At 38.8% G+C, this 23892-nt stretch overlaps 1 protein-coding gene across 1 annotated transcript in view; it reads left to right on the top strand.

Annotated features, from left to right (window-relative positions):
- Nucleotides 1-23892, top strand: part of TTN (titin) — a 276735-nt gene that overhangs the window by 172500 nt on the left and 80343 nt on the right. Inside the window, exons 191-228 of the mRNA XM_024732830.1 lie at nt 3738-3861; nt 4394-4660; nt 6313-6410; nt 7097-7265; nt 7361-7627; nt 7734-8000; nt 8093-8371; nt 8463-8871; nt 8976-9100; nt 9203-9469; nt 10241-10510; nt 10603-10905; nt 10997-11299; nt 11549-11736; nt 11827-11941; nt 12048-12332; nt 12432-12583; nt 13279-13426; nt 13738-13915; nt 14452-14573; nt 14667-14954; nt 15062-15358; nt 15473-15659; nt 16122-16237; nt 16330-16629; nt 16743-17042; nt 17136-17241; nt 17331-17527; nt 17611-17916; nt 18019-18297; nt 18845-19144; nt 19245-19547; nt 19661-20026; nt 20335-20637; nt 20769-21068; nt 21916-22212; nt 22308-22592; nt 22687-22980. Of these exons, the coding sequence (XP_024588598.1) occupies nt 3738-3861; nt 4394-4660; nt 6313-6410; nt 7097-7265; nt 7361-7627; nt 7734-8000; nt 8093-8371; nt 8463-8871; nt 8976-9100; nt 9203-9469; nt 10241-10510; nt 10603-10905; nt 10997-11299; nt 11549-11736; nt 11827-11941; nt 12048-12332; nt 12432-12583; nt 13279-13426; nt 13738-13915; nt 14452-14573; nt 14667-14954; nt 15062-15358; nt 15473-15659; nt 16122-16237; nt 16330-16629; nt 16743-17042; nt 17136-17241; nt 17331-17527; nt 17611-17916; nt 18019-18297; nt 18845-19144; nt 19245-19547; nt 19661-20026; nt 20335-20637; nt 20769-21068; nt 21916-22212; nt 22308-22592; nt 22687-22980 (9160 nt within the window). The remainder of the gene's footprint in view (nt 1-3737; nt 3862-4393; nt 4661-6312; nt 6411-7096; nt 7266-7360; nt 7628-7733; nt 8001-8092; nt 8372-8462; nt 8872-8975; nt 9101-9202; nt 9470-10240; nt 10511-10602; nt 10906-10996; nt 11300-11548; nt 11737-11826; nt 11942-12047; nt 12333-12431; nt 12584-13278; nt 13427-13737; nt 13916-14451; nt 14574-14666; nt 14955-15061; nt 15359-15472; nt 15660-16121; nt 16238-16329; nt 16630-16742; nt 17043-17135; nt 17242-17330; nt 17528-17610; nt 17917-18018; nt 18298-18844; nt 19145-19244; nt 19548-19660; nt 20027-20334; nt 20638-20768; nt 21069-21915; nt 22213-22307; nt 22593-22686; nt 22981-23892) is intronic.

Below are 23892 nucleotides of genomic sequence, written 5' to 3'. Positions count from 1 at the left end.
TGCAGCAAGAGAATTAAGTTTGATATGAGGAAACTGTCCTCACCGTGAGGTCTTCTAAATACTGAACTGGGTGATGGAGGCATCTCCACCTTCAAGTTTGCTTTTTAAAAATATACATTTGTCCAATTAAGTGTGGTTTAACTGCTTTCATGTCTAAAGGCAGAGACTTGGTTGACTTCAAAATCCTTTCTAGATCTATAAAATCATGATTTGAATAAAGGAACACTGCTTAAGGACAAATGATATTATTCTTCTGCTACTAAATATTTTTTGCTCAAATTAAGAGCTTTTATTAAAGATCAGTCATTATTTCTAATGTAAAAACTGTACTATTTTATTTTATTTTTTATTTTTTTAAATTTTTATTGGAGTATAGTTGATTTACCATATTGTGTTAGTTTCAGGTGTACAGCAAAGTGCATCTGTTATACACATACATATATCCACTCTTTTTTAGATTCTTTTTCCATATAGGCCATTACAGAGTATTGAGTAGAGTTCCCTGTGCTATACAGGTCATTATTAGTTATCTATTTTATTTATAGTAGTGTATATAAAAACTATGCTATTTTAAATTAAAATGTAGACTCCTAAAAATCTGAGTTACATTTCTTTTACTAAAATACACACACACACACACACACACACACACACACACACACACACACATACACATTTATCTTATTGTCACGGAACCTTTTTCTCAGGTTAGAAAGGATCACCTTACTATAATTCTATTGGGCCTTTATGTGTCTCTCTTGGCATAGGAATTTTAATCTTTTACTTTAGCCACCTAAAATACTTCAGCCTTCTGTGAACTTGCTCGTATATTATTAAAAGTCTCTTTTTACAAAGAACTGAAATATAAACTGTGAAATAAGTCATTTTACTACATTTTGCAGGTTTTGTTTAAATTAAGTCTATCAGAACAAACTAGCTATTATCAATTTAATTCAGGCCTTTCATCTTCACTTTGGTATAGTTTTTGGAGGCTAAACATTCTGTAACCAAACAAAGACACATTATTAGAATAGAAAATCAAAAGAGAAAATTTCAGAAATGAGTTGTGGTTTTTTTACCCCCTTTGGCCATCAGTCCAGGAAAAGACTGCTAAGTCCTAAATGGCCATTGAGAATTTTGTATTTAAACTTTAAGAGCTTGGTCACAGTCATAATGCCTATTGTATTATAGTAATATGCTTCCATTATAAGTTAACAATATTTTAAAGGAATAATCTCTAACATTATCTTCACATAATCTACCACAAAATCTTCAGCATTCATATTATTGTTTTATTTTTATAAGGTAGCTGTTAGTTTTTTGCCCTTTAACATAATCAGTGTATACTGTATATGAGCTATTTCCTAAGAACCGCTGTGTTCTGAGGCAAGTTCTCAGTAACAGAATATTCTAGAGTAGCCTCAGAGGAATTTCAATGATAAAGCAACATGTTAACAGATAAGACATATCTGTTGGTGGATTAGAATCTGAGATATGTTTTAAAATAGCCCTAAATTACAGTCCAAATTTTAAATTCAAAATTTATATTGAAACGTCATCACAGAAACAATTTTTCTCCCATTCAAGCACCATGTCCTTGAATAAGTAGCTGTGTTCCTAGGACATATCTTAATTATCTTCTCCTACTTATTCTCCCTTATTATGTTTTTGGCTTTCTCAATTATTAAGGTAGTTATATTAATAACCATGCCCAGCTCTTCACTAAGGAAAAACCTTTATATGAAATTTTATTCCCGACTCTTTTTTTTACACCAACATAATAAACAGTTCCACTGCTGAAAAATTTTGACATTATTCTTAACTGTAAGTGAACTCTGAAGCAAAGTCGATCTGTATGACAGGGCACAGTGTCTTATGGAATTTGGGATGGTAGAACTAGAAGAACCTCCAATTGTCTTATAATTTACTGTCAGGATGGCCCTGTCTGTAGCCTGATTTTCAATTGCACATGCCACAATTATGGGACCTAAAGGCAGCCCATATCAAGGCAGTGTATTCTTTTTTTGTTTTTTAATTATTATTTATTTTTGGCTGCATTGGGTCTTCGTTGCTGCGTCTGGCCTTCTCTAGTTGCAGCGAGCGGGGGCTACTCCCTGTTGAGGTGTGCGGGCTTCTCATTGCAGTGGCTTCTCTTGTTGCGGAGCTTGGGCTCTAGGCGCGCGGGCTTCGGTAGTTGCAGCTTGTGGGCTCTAGAGTGCAGGCTCAGTAGTTGTGACACACGGGCCTAGTTGCTCCGCGGCATGTGGGATCTTCCCGAACCAGGGCACGAACCTGTGTCCCCTGCATTGGCAGGTGGATTCTTAACCACTGCGCCACCATGGAAGCCCAAGGCAGTGTATTCTTTATGACAATTCATTTTCCTACAGTCTATACCCCTTCAAACCACCTAAGGTTGCATTTACAACAAGAATTTATCATCCAAATATTAACAGTAATGGCAGCATTTGTCTTGATATTCTAAGATCACAGTGGTCTCCTGTTTTAACTAGTTCTGAAGTTCCTTTATCCGTTTGTTCACTGCTATGTGAACAATTGTAGCCCTGCCTGATACCTGATTTTACCAGTCATGAGGTACAAATACATGAAAGGGAAGAAGAGGCAACATCTTCATTTGTGTTTTTGAACAAAATTAAGAAATTGTACAAATTATTTTAATCACAGTTTAATTGGCTTGTGAAATAATTTTAATTGCTAAAATAAATGGGAAGAATTCCAGCTCATTGCAAGGCAAACACCTTGCATTTAGAACATAAGTTTACTTTCAACTTACTATATGCAATCAATTTTCCCCCTTCCTTTCATGATTTAGCTATTCTAAGTTCTTCCTTTATATATATAAACCCAGCAGCAGAATGGAGGCAAATATATATGTATACATATAAATACACACATATAAATTTGCCTAGGCATTTCAACATAAAAGTCCTCCTAGTAACTATGTAAAGATAACTGAGAAACTATAGAAGCCTAAAATTTCCTTAAAAGATTCCAAACTATTGGTTAGAATTATTTTCAAATACACATATGCTATACAAATGATTATAAAACAACTTGGAGAGCACTATTTCAAACTGTTTACCTGAATGAACTAAATGCACCAAAATATATATATATATACACACACACACACACACATACATATATATATAGTAATGCCATTTCATATATTTTTTTCTTCCAGTTTTATTGATATATAATTGACGTACAGCACTGTGTAAGTTTAAGGTGTACAGCACGATGATGTGACTTACATATATCATGAAATAATTACCATAATGTTTCGTGAACATCCATTATCTCATATAGATATTAAAGATACAGAAAAAAATTTTTTTCCTATGACGAGAATTCTTAGGATTTACCCTCTTAACAACTTTCATATGTAACATAGAGCAGTGTTAATTATATCTATCATGTTGTACATTACATCACTAGTACTTATTTATCTTATAAACAGAAGTTTCTACCTTTTGACTGCCTTCATCCAATGACCCCCCATCCTCACCCCCCACCCCCAGAAAACAAAGATCTGATCTCTTCTTCTGTGAGTTTGTTTGTTTTTGAAGTATAATTGACCTATAACACTATATTAGTTCCTGGTACATAACATAGTGATTCTATATTTCTATAGATTTCAAAATGATCACCATGATAAATTTAATTACCATGCATATATTCTTAAACTGCACCTTTTTTTTTTTTTTTTTCAAAAAAAGGTGGTCACACGTTCAGAAGGAAGAGTTCATACAATTACTCTGAGGGATGTAAAGTTAGAAGATGCTGGAGAAGTCCAACTAGTAGCAAAAGATTTCAAAACGCAAGCCAACCTCTTCGTGAAAGGTAATCACATGGCTTATTTTTTAAAACATGTATAATGCAGAGGTTCATAAATAATGCCAACTCTCAACTATCTGTATATGGTAAATACCACAGATCATTAAAATTCACCAAATATCAGAAAGTCTAATTTTACTTTTTGGCTTAACAAAATAGTTCACAGACTACTAAAAAAAAAAAAGCCAAAATTGGCTAGAATAGGTTTTACTTCCTTTTTCCATCCCCACTGTTTTTACTGCATTTAAAAAACTGCTGGAGGAAGAATTATTATCAATAGGTATCTATCACTCTCTTAACCAAGAGTTGGCTGTTATTTCCTTGATGTTTCATATTCTCTAAAAATGCTTTTCCTCTGTGTATAAAAATAATGATGAAACATCATTATTAGACGAAAACATCTGAGTGGAATCAAAACTTACAAATGAAACTTAAAAACAGAAAAGCCCTCAAGATACAAGAGGAAAATTGAGGAGGTGCTGAAACTCTTGGAGAAGGAAAGGAGAAGTACCTTGGCTAATTAGTATGATTCTTTCAGAACCCCCAGTTGAATTCACTAAACCTCTTGAGGACCAGACGGTCGAAGAGGAAGCCACTGCGGTATTGGAGTGTGAAGTATCCCGAGAAAATGCTAAGGTGAAATGGTTCAAAAATGGGACAGAAATTCTCAAAAGCAAGAAGTATGAAATTGTTGCTGATGGCAGGGTCAGGAAACTTATTATACACGGCTGCACCCCAGAGGATATTAAAACATACACTTGTGATGCTAAGGATTTTAAGACTTCCTGTAACCTGAACGTCGTGCGTAAGTATTCTTCTTACACAGCACTTTTCACTTGCAACTCTTTGATAACAACAACAAAAAAAAAAACCCACTTTTTTGCATGCCCTTCTTGGCCTAACCACATTTCTTGGCAACTTACAGTATCGATACTGATGTAACATGATATTTTATGTGTTTAAAAAAAAGAGAGGTCCTTCCACTACATCTGGTCTGAGAAGGGCAGAGTGATCACTTTTTGCTATGCTTCTCACTGAGTAGTGAGAGATGTGCTCTTTGTCTACATGGGGTAAGCCTACTGCAGGAATATCTCAATACAGATGAGGACAAATTGAATTTAAAAAGACAAGAAGGGTGTCATAAAAAAAGAAAAAGGAAAGGAAAGGAAAGCCATTGCCACTTGGAAGGAAAATGAATTTTCAGGTATGAGGAACCACTAGAAAATGATCATGAAATTTCAGTCTGAATAGGAGCACGCTGGAGGTCTGCTGTAATATGATAAAGCCCATTCACATAATGCTGTCTCTGAGAATAAGAATGGAAAAGAAGACGGAGAGAAGCCTGTATCCCTTGAGTCCTATAAATGAAGAGAGCACTAATGGTTTTTAGCACTACTTCTTCCTCTGGTGGAAAATAAAACGTCTTTTTTCAGAATGCCACATGCTAGCTCATTTTTTTCATTCATTCATTTGTCCAGCAATAATATTTTAGTGTCTTTATTTTTGTGCAGTATTTGCTATTGGTTTAGTTGCTTCCCATCTGTCAACAGCTCATAGTGGCTTTGATTGTGCTTCCATGCATCTTGGTCTGTTTTATTCTTTCCACTTTGTGGCTGTTCTGCTTTCGCTTATGACAGAATAGCTTCTTGGGTCTCCTTCTTCCCTTTGTTACCTACTTTATCTCTATTCTAAGAAGGCTCAGCAACAATGAGCATATCTTCAAGCCTATTAGCCAGCACTTGTGTCCCAGAATTTCATTGATCAAGAAAGGGCATCTTGGGAAGGACTCACAAGGAACCCTGAAAGAAGGAAGGGCATGTGGGCAGCTCTCCAATCCTATATATCCAACAACTTAATTCTGGAGATAAATGAAACCAGAGATTTAAAAAAAAAATCACCCTTCCATTCAAAGCATGTTGTTTTGTCACACTAATGGACTTTATACCTGACTTATACGTGACCTCTTTGAAGCTGACACACACCAAAAAAGCTGAATGTATGTGATTTCAATTGCAAGCTCATGTCTCTTAGCCATAGACAAGACTGATCATAGCTTTTCAAGCTGCACTATCATTGAATTCTCCTAATTTCTCAAAGATTATGCTGCCTGCCTTAAATAAGATAACGATTCTTTGCTACTGGTATTTCCTTTGACAATATTAACTTTCAACTCTGGAGAAGTATCAATGAAGATATTTCCTTCAGCTTTCCTTCAGAACTGAGCTGGCGATACTTAGATAGATAGATAGCAAGAATTAGTTGGACATATATTATGCCACATAATTTTATGAAAACGAAGAGATATGTAAAATGCAAAGTATCACAACGGAATGGCAGCTCCAAGTGATTTCCAAATCAGCTGTAGCCTGCTAATATGAAAAAGCCTGCAAAAGCACCACAGTATGTCAGAGTGAATTTCTAGAAACCTCACTGAATTCTGATGACCTTCTCTTACAGCTCCTCATGTGGACTTCTTAAGACCACTCACCGATCTTCAAGTTAAAGAAAAAGAAATGGCTCGGTTTGAGTGTGAAATTTCCCGAGAAAATGCCAAGGTCTGTGATTGTGTGGTTGCCAACTTGTGTTTTCTGATAACTTTGTTTACTTTTGGTCTGACCAAAATGAAAAAAACAAAAAAAAAATGAATCAAACATCTCTGTCGTCATCACTTTACTTTTAGGTTAATGATTATTACTTTAGTGTGAGATACATACTTGATTTAATTGTTCTCTTTTTAGTATTACTATTATTCATTTGCTATTACTTGAAAAACACTGGCCTTGCAATCAGGAGATTTAGATATTATTAATTTGAACCATATGAAATTGATGTTTTCTTAGGTTAAAAACAATCAAATTAAAAAAACAACAATCAAATATCAGCAATTTCATATGTCTCGACTGAGTACTCCTGGTTGCCATTAACTACCATTGGCGAGTCGACTTTGAGTCCTGGAAAACAAAGGAGTTGGTCTGCATGAAATCCAAGGCCCTCTACGGCTCTAATACATGATCCCATTATTTTTAATAACTGATAATAGTATCACAGCTGCTCACTTAATAATTGAAGCAGTCTGTTCTTGTTTTTTTGGGTTTGGTTATATTTACCACTTTGGTTCTTCTTCATAATGTAAAGTCTTATTGACTGCTTTTAGAAAAGCTTAGGATCATAGTTCCTCTTAAGGACACACATGTGAAGGAACAACAGAACTGATAAAGGTATTTTTTTATCTTAAATATAGGTTCAGTGGTTTAAAGATGGTGCTGAAATTAAAAAGGGCAAAAAATATGACATCATATCTAAGGGAGCAGTCCGCATTCTTGTCATCAACAAATGTCTAGTGGCTGATGAAGCAGAATATTCCTGTGAAGTAAGGACGGCGCGAACTTCCGGCATGCTGACAGTCCTGGGTAAGAATGAAGTCTTTCTTTGCAGGAGTATATGTGTTGGGGAAAAAAAAATTCCAGTTTAATTCAGTGTTTTTTGTTTTTAATTCTTCTTGCAGAAGAAGAAGCTGTCTTTACAAAAAATCTTACCAACATTGAAGTTAGTGAAACAGACACTGTAAAACTGGTTTGTGAGGTCTCCAAGCCCGGAGCAGAAGTAATTTGGTACAAAGGGGATGAAGAGATCATTGAAACAGGAAGATATGAAACACTTACTGTTGGACGAAGGAGAATCCTGATCATTCAGAATGCTCACCTGGAAGACACTGGCAACTACAACTGCCGACTCCCAAGTTCTCGAACCGATGGCAAAGTCAAAGTTCATGGTATGAAAATTACAGTGAATACTACTGTATTTTAAGAAAACCATACCTGTTGCATGTAAGGTACAAATGCTTAATATTTCAATATCTTGCAACTTTTTCTTTCCAGAACTTGCTGCTGAATTTATCTCAAAGCCTCAAAACGTTGAAATACTTGAAGGAGAAAAGGCTGAATTTGTCTGCTCTCTATCAAAGGAAAGCTTTGCAGTCCAGTGGAAGAGAGATGATAAGACACTTGAATCTGGAGATAAATATGACATAATTGCTGATGGCAAAAAGAGGATCCTAGTTGTGAAAGATGCCACATTACAAGATATGGGCACTTATGTAGTCATGGCTGGGGCCGCCAGAGCAGCGGCTCACTTGACAGTAATTGGTAAGTTTGTTTGTGCTTCTTGGATTTACTTATATTTGCATCTACCACATTAGTACTTCTTCATACTACAAAATCTTGTTGATTGCTTTCAGAAAAACTCAGGATCCTAGTTCCTCTGAAGAACACCCGTGTGAAGGAACAACAAGAAGCTGTCTTTAACTGTGAGGTCAATACCGAAGGTGCCAAAGCCAAATGGTTCAGAAATGAAGAAGCCATATTTGATAGTTCAAAATACATTATTCTCCAAAAAGACCTGGTCTACACCCTCAGAATTAGAGGTGCACAATTAGATGATCAAGCCAACTATAATGTGTCCCTGACCAATCACAGAGGTGAAAATGTTAAGAGTGCAGCCAATCTAATTGTAGAAGGTAAGTCACTTATTTGACATTAGAGATTTAAAAAATCAATTTCTATGATGAAAACAATTAAAATCAACACTCTTCTTCTCCTTTCCAACAGAGGAAGACCTTAGGATCACTGAGCCTCTTACAGATATTGAAACAATGGAGAAGAAATCTGTCACATTCTGGTGCAAGGTGAACCGTCTCAATGTAAGACTGAACTGGACCAAAAACGGAGAAGAGGTGGCTTTTGACAACCGTGTTTTATACAGAATTGATAAATATAAGCACTCTCTAATCATTAAAGACTGTGGCTTCCCAGATGAAGGTGAATACATTGTCACTGCTGGACAAGATAAATCTGTTGCTGAACTTCTCATCATAGAAGCCCCTACAGAATTTGTGGAACACTTGGAAGACCAGACAGTCACTGAGTTTGATGATGCTGTCTTCTCCTGCCAGCTCTCCAGAGAGAAAGCAAATGTAAAATGGTACAGAAACGGGAGAGAAATCAAAGAAGGCAAAAAGTACGTGAGAGCTTCTCAGTCTCTATTTCTGTAGCTATATATACAAGTTTGCCAATTTAGTGGTCATTATGCAAGCTAACCAATAATTCAATCTCTTCTTTTAGATACAAATTTGAAAAAGATGGCAGAATACATAGACTCATTATAAAAGACTGCAGGCTGGATGATGAATGTGAATATGCTTGTGGAGTAGAAGACAGGAGGTCTCGAGCTAGACTCTTTGTGGAAGGTACATATTAAGTGAAAGGACGATTTTTAATTCTCGTACGTTTTTAAATGTTGTTAATCCCAATACAAACATGTTTGTATTTATTTCACATTTTCTTTTCAGAAATCCCTGTTGAGATCATCAGGCCTCCCCAAGACATCCTTGAAGCCCCTGGTACTGATGTTGTCTTTTTAGCTGAGCTCAACAAAGATAAGGTGGAAGTCCAGTGGCTAAAAAACAACATGATTATTGTCCAGGGTGACAAACACCAGATGATGAGTGAAGGAAAGATACACAGGCTACAGGTCTGTGACATTAAGCCCCGTGACCAGGGTGAATACAGATTTATTGCCAAAGACAAAGAAGCCAGAGCTAAGCTTGAACTGGCAGGTAAGTCCCTTTCTTTTATTTTCAAACATCCTTACAATACCACAGATGCTGGGTAGGTTTCAGATTTCACAGTTAATTAATGAGAAAATGTTTGTGAAAGCTTTTTATTCCAATTAAGCCTTGTCCACATGTTAACTATTCTAATTCCTCTTACCACCAAGTGTCCTGACTAAGAGGAAATTGACAGCATTGCTCTTTACATGCGATAACCTTGCACAGCTCCTGGCACATGGCAGCTGTTCGTTAACTCCTAGAATTAACCTATTGCCCTGAGAGTCTTCCCAGCAAACCCAGACCTAGAGACAGGCCCATTCTTTTCTACTTTCCAAATCCCTGTGAGGCCTCTTAGGTCTGTTCTCATCCTGACCCAAGCTTCCAAGACATCCTTAGAGGTTGGCATCTTGAAAGAGCCATTAATGTACCTCTTGTGCATAACAAGTTCTTTATCTTGAACTAAGTATGAGGTGCCTATTTTATATAAAAAACAAAAAACCGAAAACATGTTCTGTGCACTATATTCAGGCCTCTGTTATTACTATTGGCAAAGAATGGAGATTTTGTGGTTTCATATCATACTTAGTCCTCTGTTCTTCAGAGTCTGATAATTTGCAAAATAAGCCGTGAGAACTCTAAGTCAGCTAGTGTCCTCTCCTGTAAAGTTACTGTGACATGTAACCAGTATTTGCTAACAAATGCATAGTAAAGAAGCTATGGCATAGCTGGACTATGATAAATAACTCAAAAGCATTCACATATTATTTTTCTCACCAGCCGCACCTAAAATCAAGACAGCTGACCAAGACCTGGTGGTTGATGTTGGCCAGCCTCTGACCATGGTGGTGCCCTATGATGCCTACCCCAAGGCAGAAGCTGAGTGGTTTAAAGAAAATGAACCTCTATCTTCAAAAACTGTTGATACTACAGCTGAACAGACTTCTTTCAGAATTTCAGAAGCCAAGAAAGGAGACAAAGGAAGGTATAAAATTGTGCTTCAGAACAAACACGGAAAAGCAGAAGCATTCATCAATTTACAAGTTATAGGTAAGCCCTTGAGTCACTTGGACTTTATTGGCAAAGCACAACTAAAAGCGTGATAACACACTAAAAAAAAAAAATGTATATGTGAATTCCAGATGTTCCTGGGCCAGTACGTAACTTAGAAGTGACAGAAACATTTGATGGTGAAGTGAGCCTCGCTTGGGAAGAACCACTAACTGATGGTGGAAGCAAAATCATAGGTTATGTTGTTGAAAGACGTGACATCAAGAGAAAGACCTGGGTTCTGGCCACTGACCGTGCAGACAGTTGTGAGTTTACTGTCACTAGACTACAAAAAGGAGGAGTTGAGTACCTATTCCGTGTGAGCGCAAGAAACAGAGTCGGCACTGGTGAACCAGTAGAAACTGACAGTCCTGTAGAAGCAAGGAGTAAATATGGTAAGAAGAAGTTTTTAAGTAAATTGTAAACTAGCTTATCTTTGCTTTTATCCCTGAGATAACCTAAAGCCCGTGTTTTCTGGATATCCAGATGTTCCAGGCCCTCCTTTGAATGTAACGATCACTGATGTGAACAGATTTAGTGTCTCATTGACATGGGAACCACCAGAGTATGACGGAGGTGCCGAGATCACAAACTACGTCATTGAATTAAGGGACAAGACTTCTATCAGATGGGAAACTGCCATGACAGTAAGAGCTGAAGACCTGTCTGCAACTGTCACTGACGTGGTGGAAGGACAGGAGTACAGTTTCCGGGTTAGGGCCCAAAACCGAATTGGAGTTGGAAAACCAAGTGCGGCCACACCCTTCATCAAAGTTGCTGATCCGATTGGTGAGTCCATCAAAAAAAGGGAAATAAGTAATCCATTTAATCAAGAAATTAAGCTTATCGATTAAAATAAATCAAATTAAACAGAAGTTAATGAAAAGAACATCAGAAAAATTTGAACAAAATTGTAGAAATCCAGACTGGGCCTGCTTGTGTCCAGTGAATATGGGGATGATAGAAATGATTACAGCATTATCTTAATAAGCTGTCACTGAATTAAATGGTATGCTCCAACTCTTTCTTCCAATCCAGAGAGACCAAGTCCTCCTGTGAACCTAAACTCCTCAGATCAGACTCAGTCATCAGTTCAGCTCACATGGGAACCTCCTCTGAAAGATGGAGGAGGCCCAATATTGGGCTATATAATAGAACGATGTGAAGAAGGAAAAGATAATTGGATTCGTTGCAATAAGAAACTTGTCCCCGAACTGACTTACAAGGTGGGGCATGTGTATCTAAAATAAATAGTCGGTAAATGATCATGGACTTAAACGTATACGTATTTTACAAATATTGATTCATAATTTTAGGTTACTGGATTACAAAAAGGAAATAAATATTTATATCGAGTATCTGCAGAAAATGAAGCTGGTGTTTCAGATCCATCTGAAATTCTTGGTCCTCTAACTGCTGACGATGCATTTGGTAAATGGATATTTTATTTTTAGATTTGGGAATAGCACAAAGCTACTTTGGGGTACCAGGGATTTAAATACAGTACTGGAAACTCATTAAGTTTTCTTTTTGGTAGTTGAACCAACCATGGATTTGAGCGCATTTAAAGATGGCCTGGAAGTTATTGTGCCAAATCCTATCAAGATCCTGGTTCCAAGTACAGGCTATCCAAGGCCAACTGCTACCTGGTCTTTTGGAGATAAAGTACTAGAAGCCGGAGACCGTGTGAAAATGAAAACCCTATCTGCCTATGCTGAGCTTATCATTTCTCCAAGTGAACGTCCAGACAAGGGCATTTACACGCTGAAGTTAGAAAATCGTGTGAAAGCAATTTCTGGGGAGATTGATGTCAGTGTAATTGGTAAGGAACGAAACTTTTGTGATCTAAGGTGATTTGACAGTATTAACAAATATTGGTTCAAGCTATTAATGACTTCTGACTGCATTTTTTTTTTTTCAGCTCGCCCAAGTGCACCCAAAGAACTGAAATTCGGTGAGATAACCCAGGACTCAGTACATTTGACTTGGGAACCACCAGATGATGACGGAGGAAGTCCATTAACCGGATATGTTGTTGAAAAGCGAGAAGTCAGCCGGAAAACATGGACTAAAGTGAGTTTTGAGCAGCAACTACAGAAAAGAGAGTGGGGGAAATCCCGAAACGTCGAGATGCCTTGCGAAGTTTTTATGTTTTTACCTTTACCTTGCTGAAAAAGTACCTACGACTTTTTTAAATGTATTGATGCTAATGCTTCCTGAGGTAGTTCAACCAAGATTTGGTGTAATTGCCTCATTTTGTGAGCCTTACCAGATTTTCAACTAGGTTTATTAAAAAATAAAACAAAACTTACCTACTCAGTTGGTACCTGATAAGTATCCAGTATGCCCTTTTAAGCTATAAGCCATTCTAAGGACACTAAGTACTTAACTCCCTGGAGGTCATACTTCTTCTCACTCCATTAAATTACCTTAGTTGGCCTAATCTGCCATTTTCTCTCCTCAGTTTATACCATTACTGTTTTTTACCTTGATTTACCATATTTCTAACAACCAAGCTGGTAGAAAGAATCAACACCTTATTTCCCGACTTTTTAATGTGTACAAACTATGAAGCAGTTCCACCTTACATTAGGCGTCAAATATTATTATGTCTTACTTTGCAATTTTTTCCTTAATATGAAATCAGCGTAAGAGTAATCCTTAGCATTCAAAACAACTTCCATTTGTAACCCTGCTCATGGTAAAAATATTTTGACTTAGGCAGAGTTTTTGGAAAACAGTTTATTAACTGTATTGCTTTGTCCCAGGTTATAGACTCTGTGAGCAACCTAGAATTCACAGTTGCTGATCTTGTTCAAGGAAAAGAATATTTATTTAAAGTCTGTGCTCGTAACAAGTGTGGCCCTGGAGAACCCGCATATGTTGATGAACCTGTAAATATGTCAGCTCCTGCAAGTGAGTACATTCTTGATATTTTCTTACCTAGCCTCTTGTTACCTGTTTTTCCTTTTATTTTTATTTATGTACGTATTTATTTATTTGGCCGTGCCAAGCAGCTTGTGGGATCTTAGTTCCCCGACCAGGGATCGAACCCATGTCCCCTGCACTGGAAGCACAGAGTCCTAACCACTGGACCACCAGGGAATTCCCACCTGTTTTTGCTTTTAGACCTGGAGTTGAAGTTATGGGGGAAATACACAGGTTGGCAGTATGGAGATTTCATAGATGGCCTATCTAAGACTGACTCTCTCTTTAAAATGCTACAGCGGTACCTGACCCACCAGAGAATATTAAGTGGAGAGATCGAACAGCCAAGAGCATCTTCCTAACATGGGATCCACCTAAACATGATGGTGGTTCACGCATCAAAGGATATATAGTTGAAAAATGTCCACGTGGTTCTGATCGATGGGTCGCTTGTGGAGACCCAGTTGCAGAAACAAAGTAAGTTTTTAAATTATTTGGCACAAAAGTAAATATTTACTCTTACTAAAATGGGCTTTCTTTTGGAAAATCTAAATGTTAAGTTTAGAACTTCCTTGGTGTGCCTGTCTTTTTTTTTTTTTTTTTTTTTTTTTTTTTTTTTTTTTGCGGTACGCAGGCCTCTCACTGCTGTGGCCTCTCCCATTGCGGAGCACAGGCTCTGGACGCGCAGGCTCAGTGGCCATGGCTCACGGGCCCAGCCGCTATGCGGCACATGGGATCTTCCCGGACCGGGGCACAAACCCGTGTCCCCTGCATCAGCAGGTGGACTCTCAACCACTGCGCCACCAGGGAAGCCCCTGCCTGTCTGATTTTTAAAAGTGCTGCTGAACTTACCCTTTAATCAAGGTTTTCATTAGTTAAAATGTTGAAGCAATCCAGAATTAATTTAAAGGATAGTATTATACCGGGGTATGAATTTTGGAAATATTATGAATACTACACAATGGAACAGATTAAATGCATTAAGTAAAATATCCTATTTTGTTTTCTGACAGAATGGAAGTAACAGGTCTTGAAGAAGGCCAGTGGTATGCCTATCGTGTGAAGGCCTTGAACAGGCTAGGAGCTAGCAAGCCAAGCAAACCCACAGAAGAAATCCAGGCTGTGGACACACAGGGTACTTACTTTTGGTTTTTGCTTTATCAGTCAGACTTTTGATTTTAATTCTGCCCAAATTTGGTAACATCGTAAATAATCTTTTCCAATTCAGAGGCTCCAGAAATTTTCCTCGACGTGAAGCTCCTTGCGGGTCTCACTGTAAAAGCGGGAACTAAGATTGAACTTCCTGCCACTGTAACTGGCAAACCTGAACCTAAAGTAACCTGGACAAAGGCTGATATACTTCTGAAGCAGGACAAAAGAATCACCATTGAAAACGTTCCTAAAAAATCCACAGTGACGATCGTGGATAGTAAGAGAAGTGACAGTGGCACATACATTATCGAGGCCATGAACGTTTGTGGTCGGGCCACCGCTGTGGTAGAAGTGAACGTCTTAGGTAAGGGAGGCTCTCGTTTTAAAAATGGGCAAACTCGTTCCGGCTACTTTTGAAAATAAAACATATTAAACAAATGCTTTTCTCTGAGTGTGTACTGTCATCCACAGATAAACCTGGACCCCCAGCTGCTTTAGACATCATGGAAGTGACCAACGAGTCATGTCTTCTCACATGGAACCCACCACGCGATGATGGCGGATCTAAAATCACAAACTATGTCGTGGAGAGAAGAGCGACCGACAGTGATATGTGGCACAAGCTCTCATCAACTGTCAAGGATACAAAGTTCAAGGCAACCAAATTAACACCCAATAAAGAATACATCTTCAGAGTTGCTGCAGAAAACATGTACGGTATTGGTGAGCCAGTTCAGGCCACTCCAATAACAGCCAAATATCAGTTTGGTAAGTTTCTCATTAATCGAGTGGCTAAAAAAAAAAGATACTTGTGTCAAAGTTGGATTTAGGTGTCATATTTATATACAGGACATATAACACATATGATTATCCTGTCTATAGATCCACCTGGACCTCCAACTCGCCTAGAACCTTCTGATATCACTAAGGATGCAGTGACCCTCACATGGTGTGAGCCAGATGATGACGGTGGCAGCCCCATCACGGGTTACTGGGTTGAAAGATTAGATCCTGATACTGATAAATGGGTTAGATGCAATAAGATGCCAATAAAGGATACAACATACAGGTACGCCCAAGCTCTCCATTAAGGATGTCAAAAAAGCAGTGTATATAAATTGTCATTCTTTAGCATTCCTTTTGATTATACCTGATTATATATTACTATAAAATTTTAAATTATTTTTACTTATCTTTTCTATTACCACATAATTTCAAAAATGATATAAATTCCATTGAAGGGCACATTTCTTAATTTCTTACCATAAAATATAAACTGTCTGGAAGTTCCAAAGTGTTTGGTCCTCTAGTATATTATGGTAATTATTATTATAGATATTATAATTAGATTGGTAGATGTGACCAAATCTAAAGTGTGTGACAGTTAAAAGGCAATTTTTATTGAAATATTTCAGTTAAATATCCAAACCAGTTTTTCACAATTTAAATAAATTAGCTTCTTCTATGTGAAATAAACAGAGGTTTCTCCTTCTTATCGTGGTATTCAGCTCACACTTTGTTCCTAATTCAGAGTGAAAGGTCTTACCAATAAGAAAAAATACAGATTCCGTGTGTTGGCTGAAAATCTTGCTGGACCTGGAAAAGCAAGCAGATCAACTGAGCCAATCTTAATAAAGGATCCCATAGGTATTATTCATATATTTTCTGTGATTATTTTGAAGCTTATATTAATTCCTTTTGGCAAACCTCAATAATGGTTTCATTTCATTGGCTTGCAGATCCTCCATGGCCCCCTGGAAAACCAACCGTGAAAGATGTAGGCAGAACATCATTAATGCTGAATTGGACAAAGCCAGAACACGATGGAGGGGCAAAGATCGATTCTTACGTCATTGAAATGCTAAAGACTGGAACAGAGGACTGGGTCCGAGTGGCCGAAGGGGTTCCCACCACCGAGCATTTGTTCCCAGGGCTCATGGAAGGGCAAGAATACTCATTCCGAGTTAGAGCTGTGAACAAGGCGGGCGAAAGTGAACCCAGCGAACCCAGTGACTCTGTGCTTTGCCGGGAGAAACTTTGTAAGTCACTCTTAATTATTTCATCCCTGCTATCTAATCTCTTAGTGACTACTGGAAAATTTAGTGAAGACTGAATATTGGACAATAAGAAATTGAATTTTTTTTTCCTTCAGATCCCCCATCACCACCTCGCTGGCTTGAAGTTATCAATATTACAAAAAATACAGCAGACCTAAAGTGGACAGTTCCTGAGAAAGATGGAGGGTCACCCATCACCAACTACATTGTGGAAAAGAGAGATGTGAGGCGGAAAGGCTGGCAAACAGTGGACACAACTGTCAAGGACACCAAGTGCACAGTGACCCCACTGACCGAGGGTTCTTTATACGTGTTCCGAGTTGCTGCAGAAAATGCCATAGGACAGAGTGACTATTGTGAAGTCGAGGACTCTGTCCTGGCCAAAGACACCTTTAGTATGCTCTCTAACTTCATCTTTGTGACATCATTTGCAGTGGATTGTCACTTTTCTCCCTGGTTTTTCTAACCGCTGAATATTTTGCTTTCAGCCACCCCTGGACCACCCTACGCTCTGACAGTGGTTGATGTGACGAAAGGACATGTTGAGCTGAAGTGGGAACCACCTAAAAATGATGGTGGAAGACCGATACAGAGGTAGAATTTTAATTAACTCATAAAGAAAAATTTACGTTCGGCTGAAAATTCTTTATTCATGCTCACGAAATGCTTTGTTATTTCAATAGATATGTCATTGAGAAGAAAGAAAAGTTAGGTACCCGTTGGGTGAAAGCTGCAAAGACCTCAGGACCTGACTGTAACTTTAAAGTAACTGACGTCATTGAAGGAACAGAGGTCCAGTTTCAGGTTCGGGCAGAGAATGAAGCTGGAGTTGGACACCCAAGCGAACCCACAGAAATCCTGAAAATTGAAGATCCAACAAGTAAGTAGTGTTGATTATACGAAGGATATTGTCTAGAGCTTGATGATGAGACTGTGGATGTGAATGTTTCACTCTCTTTTCAGGTCCTCCTTCACCTCCCCTTGACCTGCATGTGACTGATGCTGGGAGAAAGCACATTGCCATTGCTTGGAAGCCTCCAGAGAAAAATGGTGGAAGTCCTATTATAGGATACCATGTTGAAATGTGTCCAGTAGGCACTGAGAAATGGATGCGGGTTAATTCTCGCCCAATAAAAGACTTGAAATTCAAGGTTGAAGAAGGTGTTGTGCCCGACAAGGAGTATGTTCTGAGAGTGAGAGCCGTCAATGCTGTTGGTGTCAGTGAGCCATCTGAAATCTCCGAAAACGTGGTTGCCAAAGACCCAGACTGTAAGAACAGTTTCTTTTTATAATTAATAAATAAAGTAGGCTTTACTCATGCACTGCATTTTGACACACCCTTTTTTTCCCCTTTTGGATTATCTCTTACAGGCAAGCCAACAATTGATCTGGAGACTCATGACATTGTCGTCATTGAAGGTGAAAAATTAAGCATTCCTGTTCCCTTCAGAGCTGTCCCAGTTCCAACCGTTAGCTGGCATAAAGATGGCAAAGAAGTTAAAGCAAGTGATAGATTAACAATGAAGAACGATCACATCTCTGCACACCTTGAAGTTCCCAAGAGTGTCCATGCAGATGCTGGAGTTTACACCATTACCCTGGAGAATAAGCTCGGCTCAGCAACTGCCTCAATCAATGTCAAAGTCATAGGTAATCATTCTTTGATGAAACACCAGACATTCTTCACCTGTTGGGAAAATTGGTTAACTCTGCAATGTTAGTATAAGTGGCTTCATGAGCTGGCCATTTGTAAACTAAGTGTCCTTTCAGATTATTTCTTCCCATATGAGAAGCAAAGCAATTCTGAAGAGATGAAATTGCTATTTAAACTCTGATTACACTAATTTACTTCTGTTGTAATTATTTGCACGTGAAGTACTAATTTAAGTAAAAGATATGGCACACCCAAAGAATGTTTAAATAACCAACATTCATTTACTAATTGTATTTGTTTTCATAGTGTTCTCAACGAGGAGTGGTAACATTTTCTGCCCCCTTCCCCCCCCACACACATGGATGGTGTTTTGAAGTTTGGGGGGCCATTTTTGCTTGGAACAAAGACTAAGGGGGAAGTTACTGACATTTAGTAATTGGGAGCCAAGGATGCAAAATGGCCTGCAATGTCCTACTCAGAGTGTACCCTTAATATGCTGACTTTTCAGGTTACAATGATAATTGTCAATTTGATTTCTAATAGGACTACCTGGACCATGCAAAGATCTTAAAGCAAGTGATGTGACCAAGAGTTCTTGTAAATTAACCTGGGAACCTCCAGAATATGATGGTGGAAGCCCAATTCTTCATTACGTCCTAGAACGCAGAGAAGCTGGGAGAAGGACGTATATACCAGTCATGTCTGGTGAGAACAAACTGTCTTGGACTGTCAAAGATCTCATACCAAATGGTGAATACTTCTTCCGTGTTAAAGCTGTCAACAAGATTGGTGGAGGCGAATATATTGAACTGAAAAATCCAGTAATTGCTCAAGATCCGAAGCGTAAGTTTGAGCATGAATGTAATAGAGCTAAGAGTTAATATGCATTTTTTTTAAGAAGATGGGTTTCCCTATATTAACAGGTTTTTTTCTTGTTCTTCAGAGCCCCCTGATCCACCTGTAGACGTTGAGGTACATAATCCTACAGCTGAGGCAATGACTATTACATGGAAGCCACCTTTGTACGATGGAGGGAGCAAGATAATGGGTTACATCATAGAGAAGATTGCTAAGGGTGAAGAGAGATGGAAGAGATGCAACGAACACCTGGTACCAGTCCTGACCTATACAGCAAAAGGCCTTGAAGAGGGAAAGGAATACCAATTCCGTGTGCGAGCAGAAAATGCTGCTGGTATTGGCGAACCTTCTCGGGCCACTCCTCCAACCAAAGCGGTAGATCCTATTGGTAAGTTGTGTTTAACGGGTTTGCCATTTTCCCATCGTAAAAGAAATGAGAATGAGGTTTTGTCAGATATTTGAATCAGAATTGAAAACAATTACTGTTTTTAATCATTGCAGATGCCCCAAAAGTCATTATGAGAACAAGCCTAGAAGTGAGACGAGGTGATGAAATAGCACTCGATGCAATTATTTCTGGGTCACCTTACCCAACTATTACGTGGCTAAAGGATGGAAACGTTATCACACCAGAGGAAATCAGGAAGCGGGTAGCACCCCTGGTTAGGAGGAAGAAGGGTGAAGTTCAAGAAGAAGAAGAACCATTTGTCCTGCCTCTGACACAGCGTTTGAGTATTGACAGTAGTAAAAAAGGAGAATCTCAGCTACGTGTCCGAGATTCTCTCCGACCTGATCATGGCCTGTTTATGATCAAAGCTGAAAATGACCATGGTATTGCAAAAGCTCCTTGTACCGTCAGTGTGCTAGGTAAGTAGGTAAAACTACACTTTCCAATGGAAGAAAGTTAATGTAAGTGTTTTGTGGGCAGTTAATAGAAGTGGGAAATAGCTTCAGCAAGGTATCCTAGGTCCCAATTTTTTCTCCTGGCTATGTAGAAGAAATCAACTGACCTTGTTATTCATTAGCTAATGTGATACAAAGATAGACAGATGTAGAAAAAACAGAGGTTTATGTCACAGAAGCACACTGTGTTTAGAAGCTTAGAAGCACACTAAACATTTACATTTTCCAGTGCTACACAAAATTTTAACCACTTCTGTCTTTCAAAATATCAGATATACCAGGACCACCAATCAACTTTGTATTTGAAGATATTAGAAAGACCTCAGTCATCTGTAAATGGGAACCACCCCTTGATGATGGTGGCAGTGAAATTTTAAACTACACTTTGGAAAAGAAAGACAAGACAAAACCTGACTCAGAATGGATTGTCGTCACTTCAACACTTAGACATTGCAAATATTCAGTGACAAAGTTGATTGAAGGAAAAGAGTACCTCTTCCGCGTCAGAGCTGAAAATAGGTTTGGGCCTGGACCACCATGTGTTTCAAAGCCACTTACAGCTAAAGATCCATTTGGTGAGGATCTTTAGCATTTAAACTTTGCCTTTTTATCATATGTTGGTATATATATTATCACAGCTTGTAAACTTGAATTTTCACGTCATGCTAGGGAATTAATTCAAATATGCCTTTTTAATTTTAATCAGAACCACCTGATGCACCCGATAAGCCCATTGTGGAAGATGTCACCAGTAACAGTATGCTAGTGAAATGGAATGAACCAAAAGATAATGGAAGCCCCATCTTGGGTTACTGGCTTGAAAAACGTGAGGTGAATAGCACACACTGGTCTCGTGTCAACCGAAACCTTCTGAATTCTTTGAAGACCAATGTAGAAGGCCTATTAGAGGGACTCACCTATGTCTTCAGAGTATGTGCCGAAAACGCAGCTGGACCTGGAAAGTTCAGTCCCCCCTCAGATCCCAAAACAGCACGTGATCCAATCTGTAAGTAATTCCTTAAGAAGAAAGTGGGGTATAGCATGGTCACTATAATTAACAGTACTGTTTTATATGCTTGAAAGTTGTTGAGAGTGTAGATCTTAAGTGTTACCAAACGTGGTAATTATGTGAGGGAGTGGTGGTGTTAACTAACGTCATTGTGGCAATCATTTTGCAATATATGCATGTATCAAATCATCACATTGTACACCTTAAACTTACATGCGTCGTATGTCAATAATATCTCAGTCAAGCTGGAAAAAAATCAAACTAAATACTAGCAATGACTGACTATAGACAAATGTTGAGGTTGCAGTGTAAAATTTTAAACATCTGTATTTATAACTTAAAAGCTTCACAAAGCAATAATTACCCATATTACATGCAACACACTGTGGAAAAAAAAAAGTGGGGTCACGTAAGCTACTGCGCATTTTAAAACCATCAGTGAGTTGTTTTTTTTTTTAAATAAATTTATTTATTTATTTATTGGCTGCATTGGGTCTTCGGTGCTGAGTGCAGGCTTTCTCTAGTTGCGGCGAGCGGGGGCTACTCTTTGTTGCGGTGAGTGGGCTTCTCATTGCGGTGGCTCCTCTTGTTGTGCAGCACAGGGTCTAGGCACACGGGCTTCAGCAGTTATGGCACGTGGGCTCAGTAGTTGTGGCTCGTGGGCTCTAGAGCGCAGGCTCAGTAGTTGTGGCACACAGGCTTAGTTGCTCTGTGGCATGTGGGATCCTCCCAGACCAGGGCTCGAACCCGTGTTCCCTGCATTGGCAGGCAGATTCTTAACCACTGTGCCGCCAGGGAAGTACCCATCAGTGAGTTTTGATTTCTGTGTCTGCATTCATTCTAGCTCCACCTGGGCCACCTGTCCCAAGAGTCAATGACACAAGTTCCACAACTATTGAACTAGCATGGGAACCCCCAGCTTTCAATGGTGGTGGGGAAATTGTTGGCTACTTTGTTGATAAGCAGCTGGTTGGCACAAATGAATGGTCCCGCTGCACAGAGAAGATGATCAAGGCCCGTGAGTACACTGTCAAAGAAATCCGAGAGGGCGCCGATTACAAACTTCGAGTGAGCGCTGTCAACGCTGCAGGTGAAGGACCGCCTGGAGAAACAGAACCCGTTACTGTGGCTGAACCACAAGGTACTTAAATAAGATGATGGATATTTTCCCAGTACGAGATTTTTTTTTTTTTTCCATCTTTCTTGGGCTAATGTATGACTGTTCTCTTTCAACAGAGCCTCCAAATGTGGAACTAGATGTTTCTGTCAAGGCTGGAATACAGATCGTGGCTGGGAAGACTCTCAGAATTCCAGCTGTGGTAACTGGTCGTCCAGTGCCAACAAAAGTGTGGACCAAAGAAGAAGGAGAGCTGGATAAAGACCGTGTTGAAATAGAGAACGTTGGAACCAAATCTGAACTAATTATCAAGAATGCATTAAGAAAAGATCATGGCAGATATGTGATTACAGCTACCAATAGCTGTGGTTCTAAATTTGCAGCAGCCCGGGTAGAAGTTTTTGGTAAGGAATATTACATGGATTTCCACAGGATTTTTCCTAAGTGATACTATCTATCTTATTGCATTGATTTTTTTGTTGCCGTTTTATTTTTCAGATGTCCCTGGTCCAGTTCTTGATTTGAAACCCGTTGTAACAAACAGAAAAATGTGTCTGCTTAACTGGTCTGATCCAGCAGATGATGGAGGAAGTGATATCACGGGCTTTATTATTGAAAGAAAGGATGCTAAGATGCATACTTGGAGACAACCAATAGAGACTGAGAGATCTAAATGTGACATCACAGGTCTCCTTGAGGGACAAGAATATATGTACCGTGTGATTGCCAAGAACAAGTTTGGCTGTGGCCCTCCTGTTGAAATAGGACCAATTCTTGCAGTTGACCCACTAGGTAAAAAAGAAGGTTTTCATTGTGTATATAAAGTCAATACTGATTGCTTCTAGTTATGTCACTTATGTATAGAGCTTTATGGCTTCAAACTCCCAACAATCTCAAGATCTATAGCTGGAATAATGAGAAAGTAATGAGAAAGGTAAACTAAATAACTACCAGCAACTTTATACCATGTTTACAATAATTTCAATGTAATTTTTGCACAAAACTGGGCATAGTTTTGCGTGCTGAAGAACCTGCATCACTGGAGCTTAGCATAACCTAAAAATAGTTTAGAAATATTACATCTTAGTAAGAAAATACACTGGAGTAATTAATTTAATAGTCCAGTAGTCAAAGAGAGTTCATTGTTTTTGAAAGATTACAGGACAGAAAACTGCCTTAGCGTAAATGCTTTAGTCTTCCTTTAGCCCCTCAAGTAGTCCCCAGACTGGAAGGATGAGGGAGCACACCAAAACCAGAAAGAGCCACCAAAGAATGGAAACCCAACCAAAGGAGATCTCCTTGACCAGTATAAACAAACAGGAAGCCCTAATATTGCACACGCTTGGTAATGCATGCTGACATCCCATCCTAGAAAGCCAAGTCTTTGAGGATGCCCCGTTCCCCAAGAGACAGAGGAGTTATTCCTCCTCCACCACCACCACCACCACCACCACCACCCAAAAACAGGAACAAAATTACCTCCTCACTGTAACAGCTCATCTCAAAATGTCTACTACAGCTCAGGTTGTGCCAGAAAGAACAGAACAGGGTTGGACTTCTACCACTAAGCTCTGCTTCTGGTTGCGATAACAGTCAAGAGTGGATTGGGTCTAGTTTCACCATGCAAAGCTTATTCTTTCTATCTTGTCCTTCAGGACACAAAACTACAGCAGCATTATATAAATTCTCTTTCCACCCCCTGTT

Source organism: Neophocaena asiaeorientalis, unplaced genomic scaffold (genome assembly GCF_003031525.2).
Source record: "Neophocaena asiaeorientalis asiaeorientalis breed wild unplaced genomic scaffold, Neophocaena_asiaeorientalis_V1.1 scaffold96, whole genome shotgun sequence".
Lineage (NCBI taxonomy): Eukaryota > Metazoa > Chordata > Mammalia > Artiodactyla > Phocoenidae > Neophocaena > Neophocaena asiaeorientalis.
This window is presented reverse-complemented; position numbering and strand designations above follow the sequence as displayed.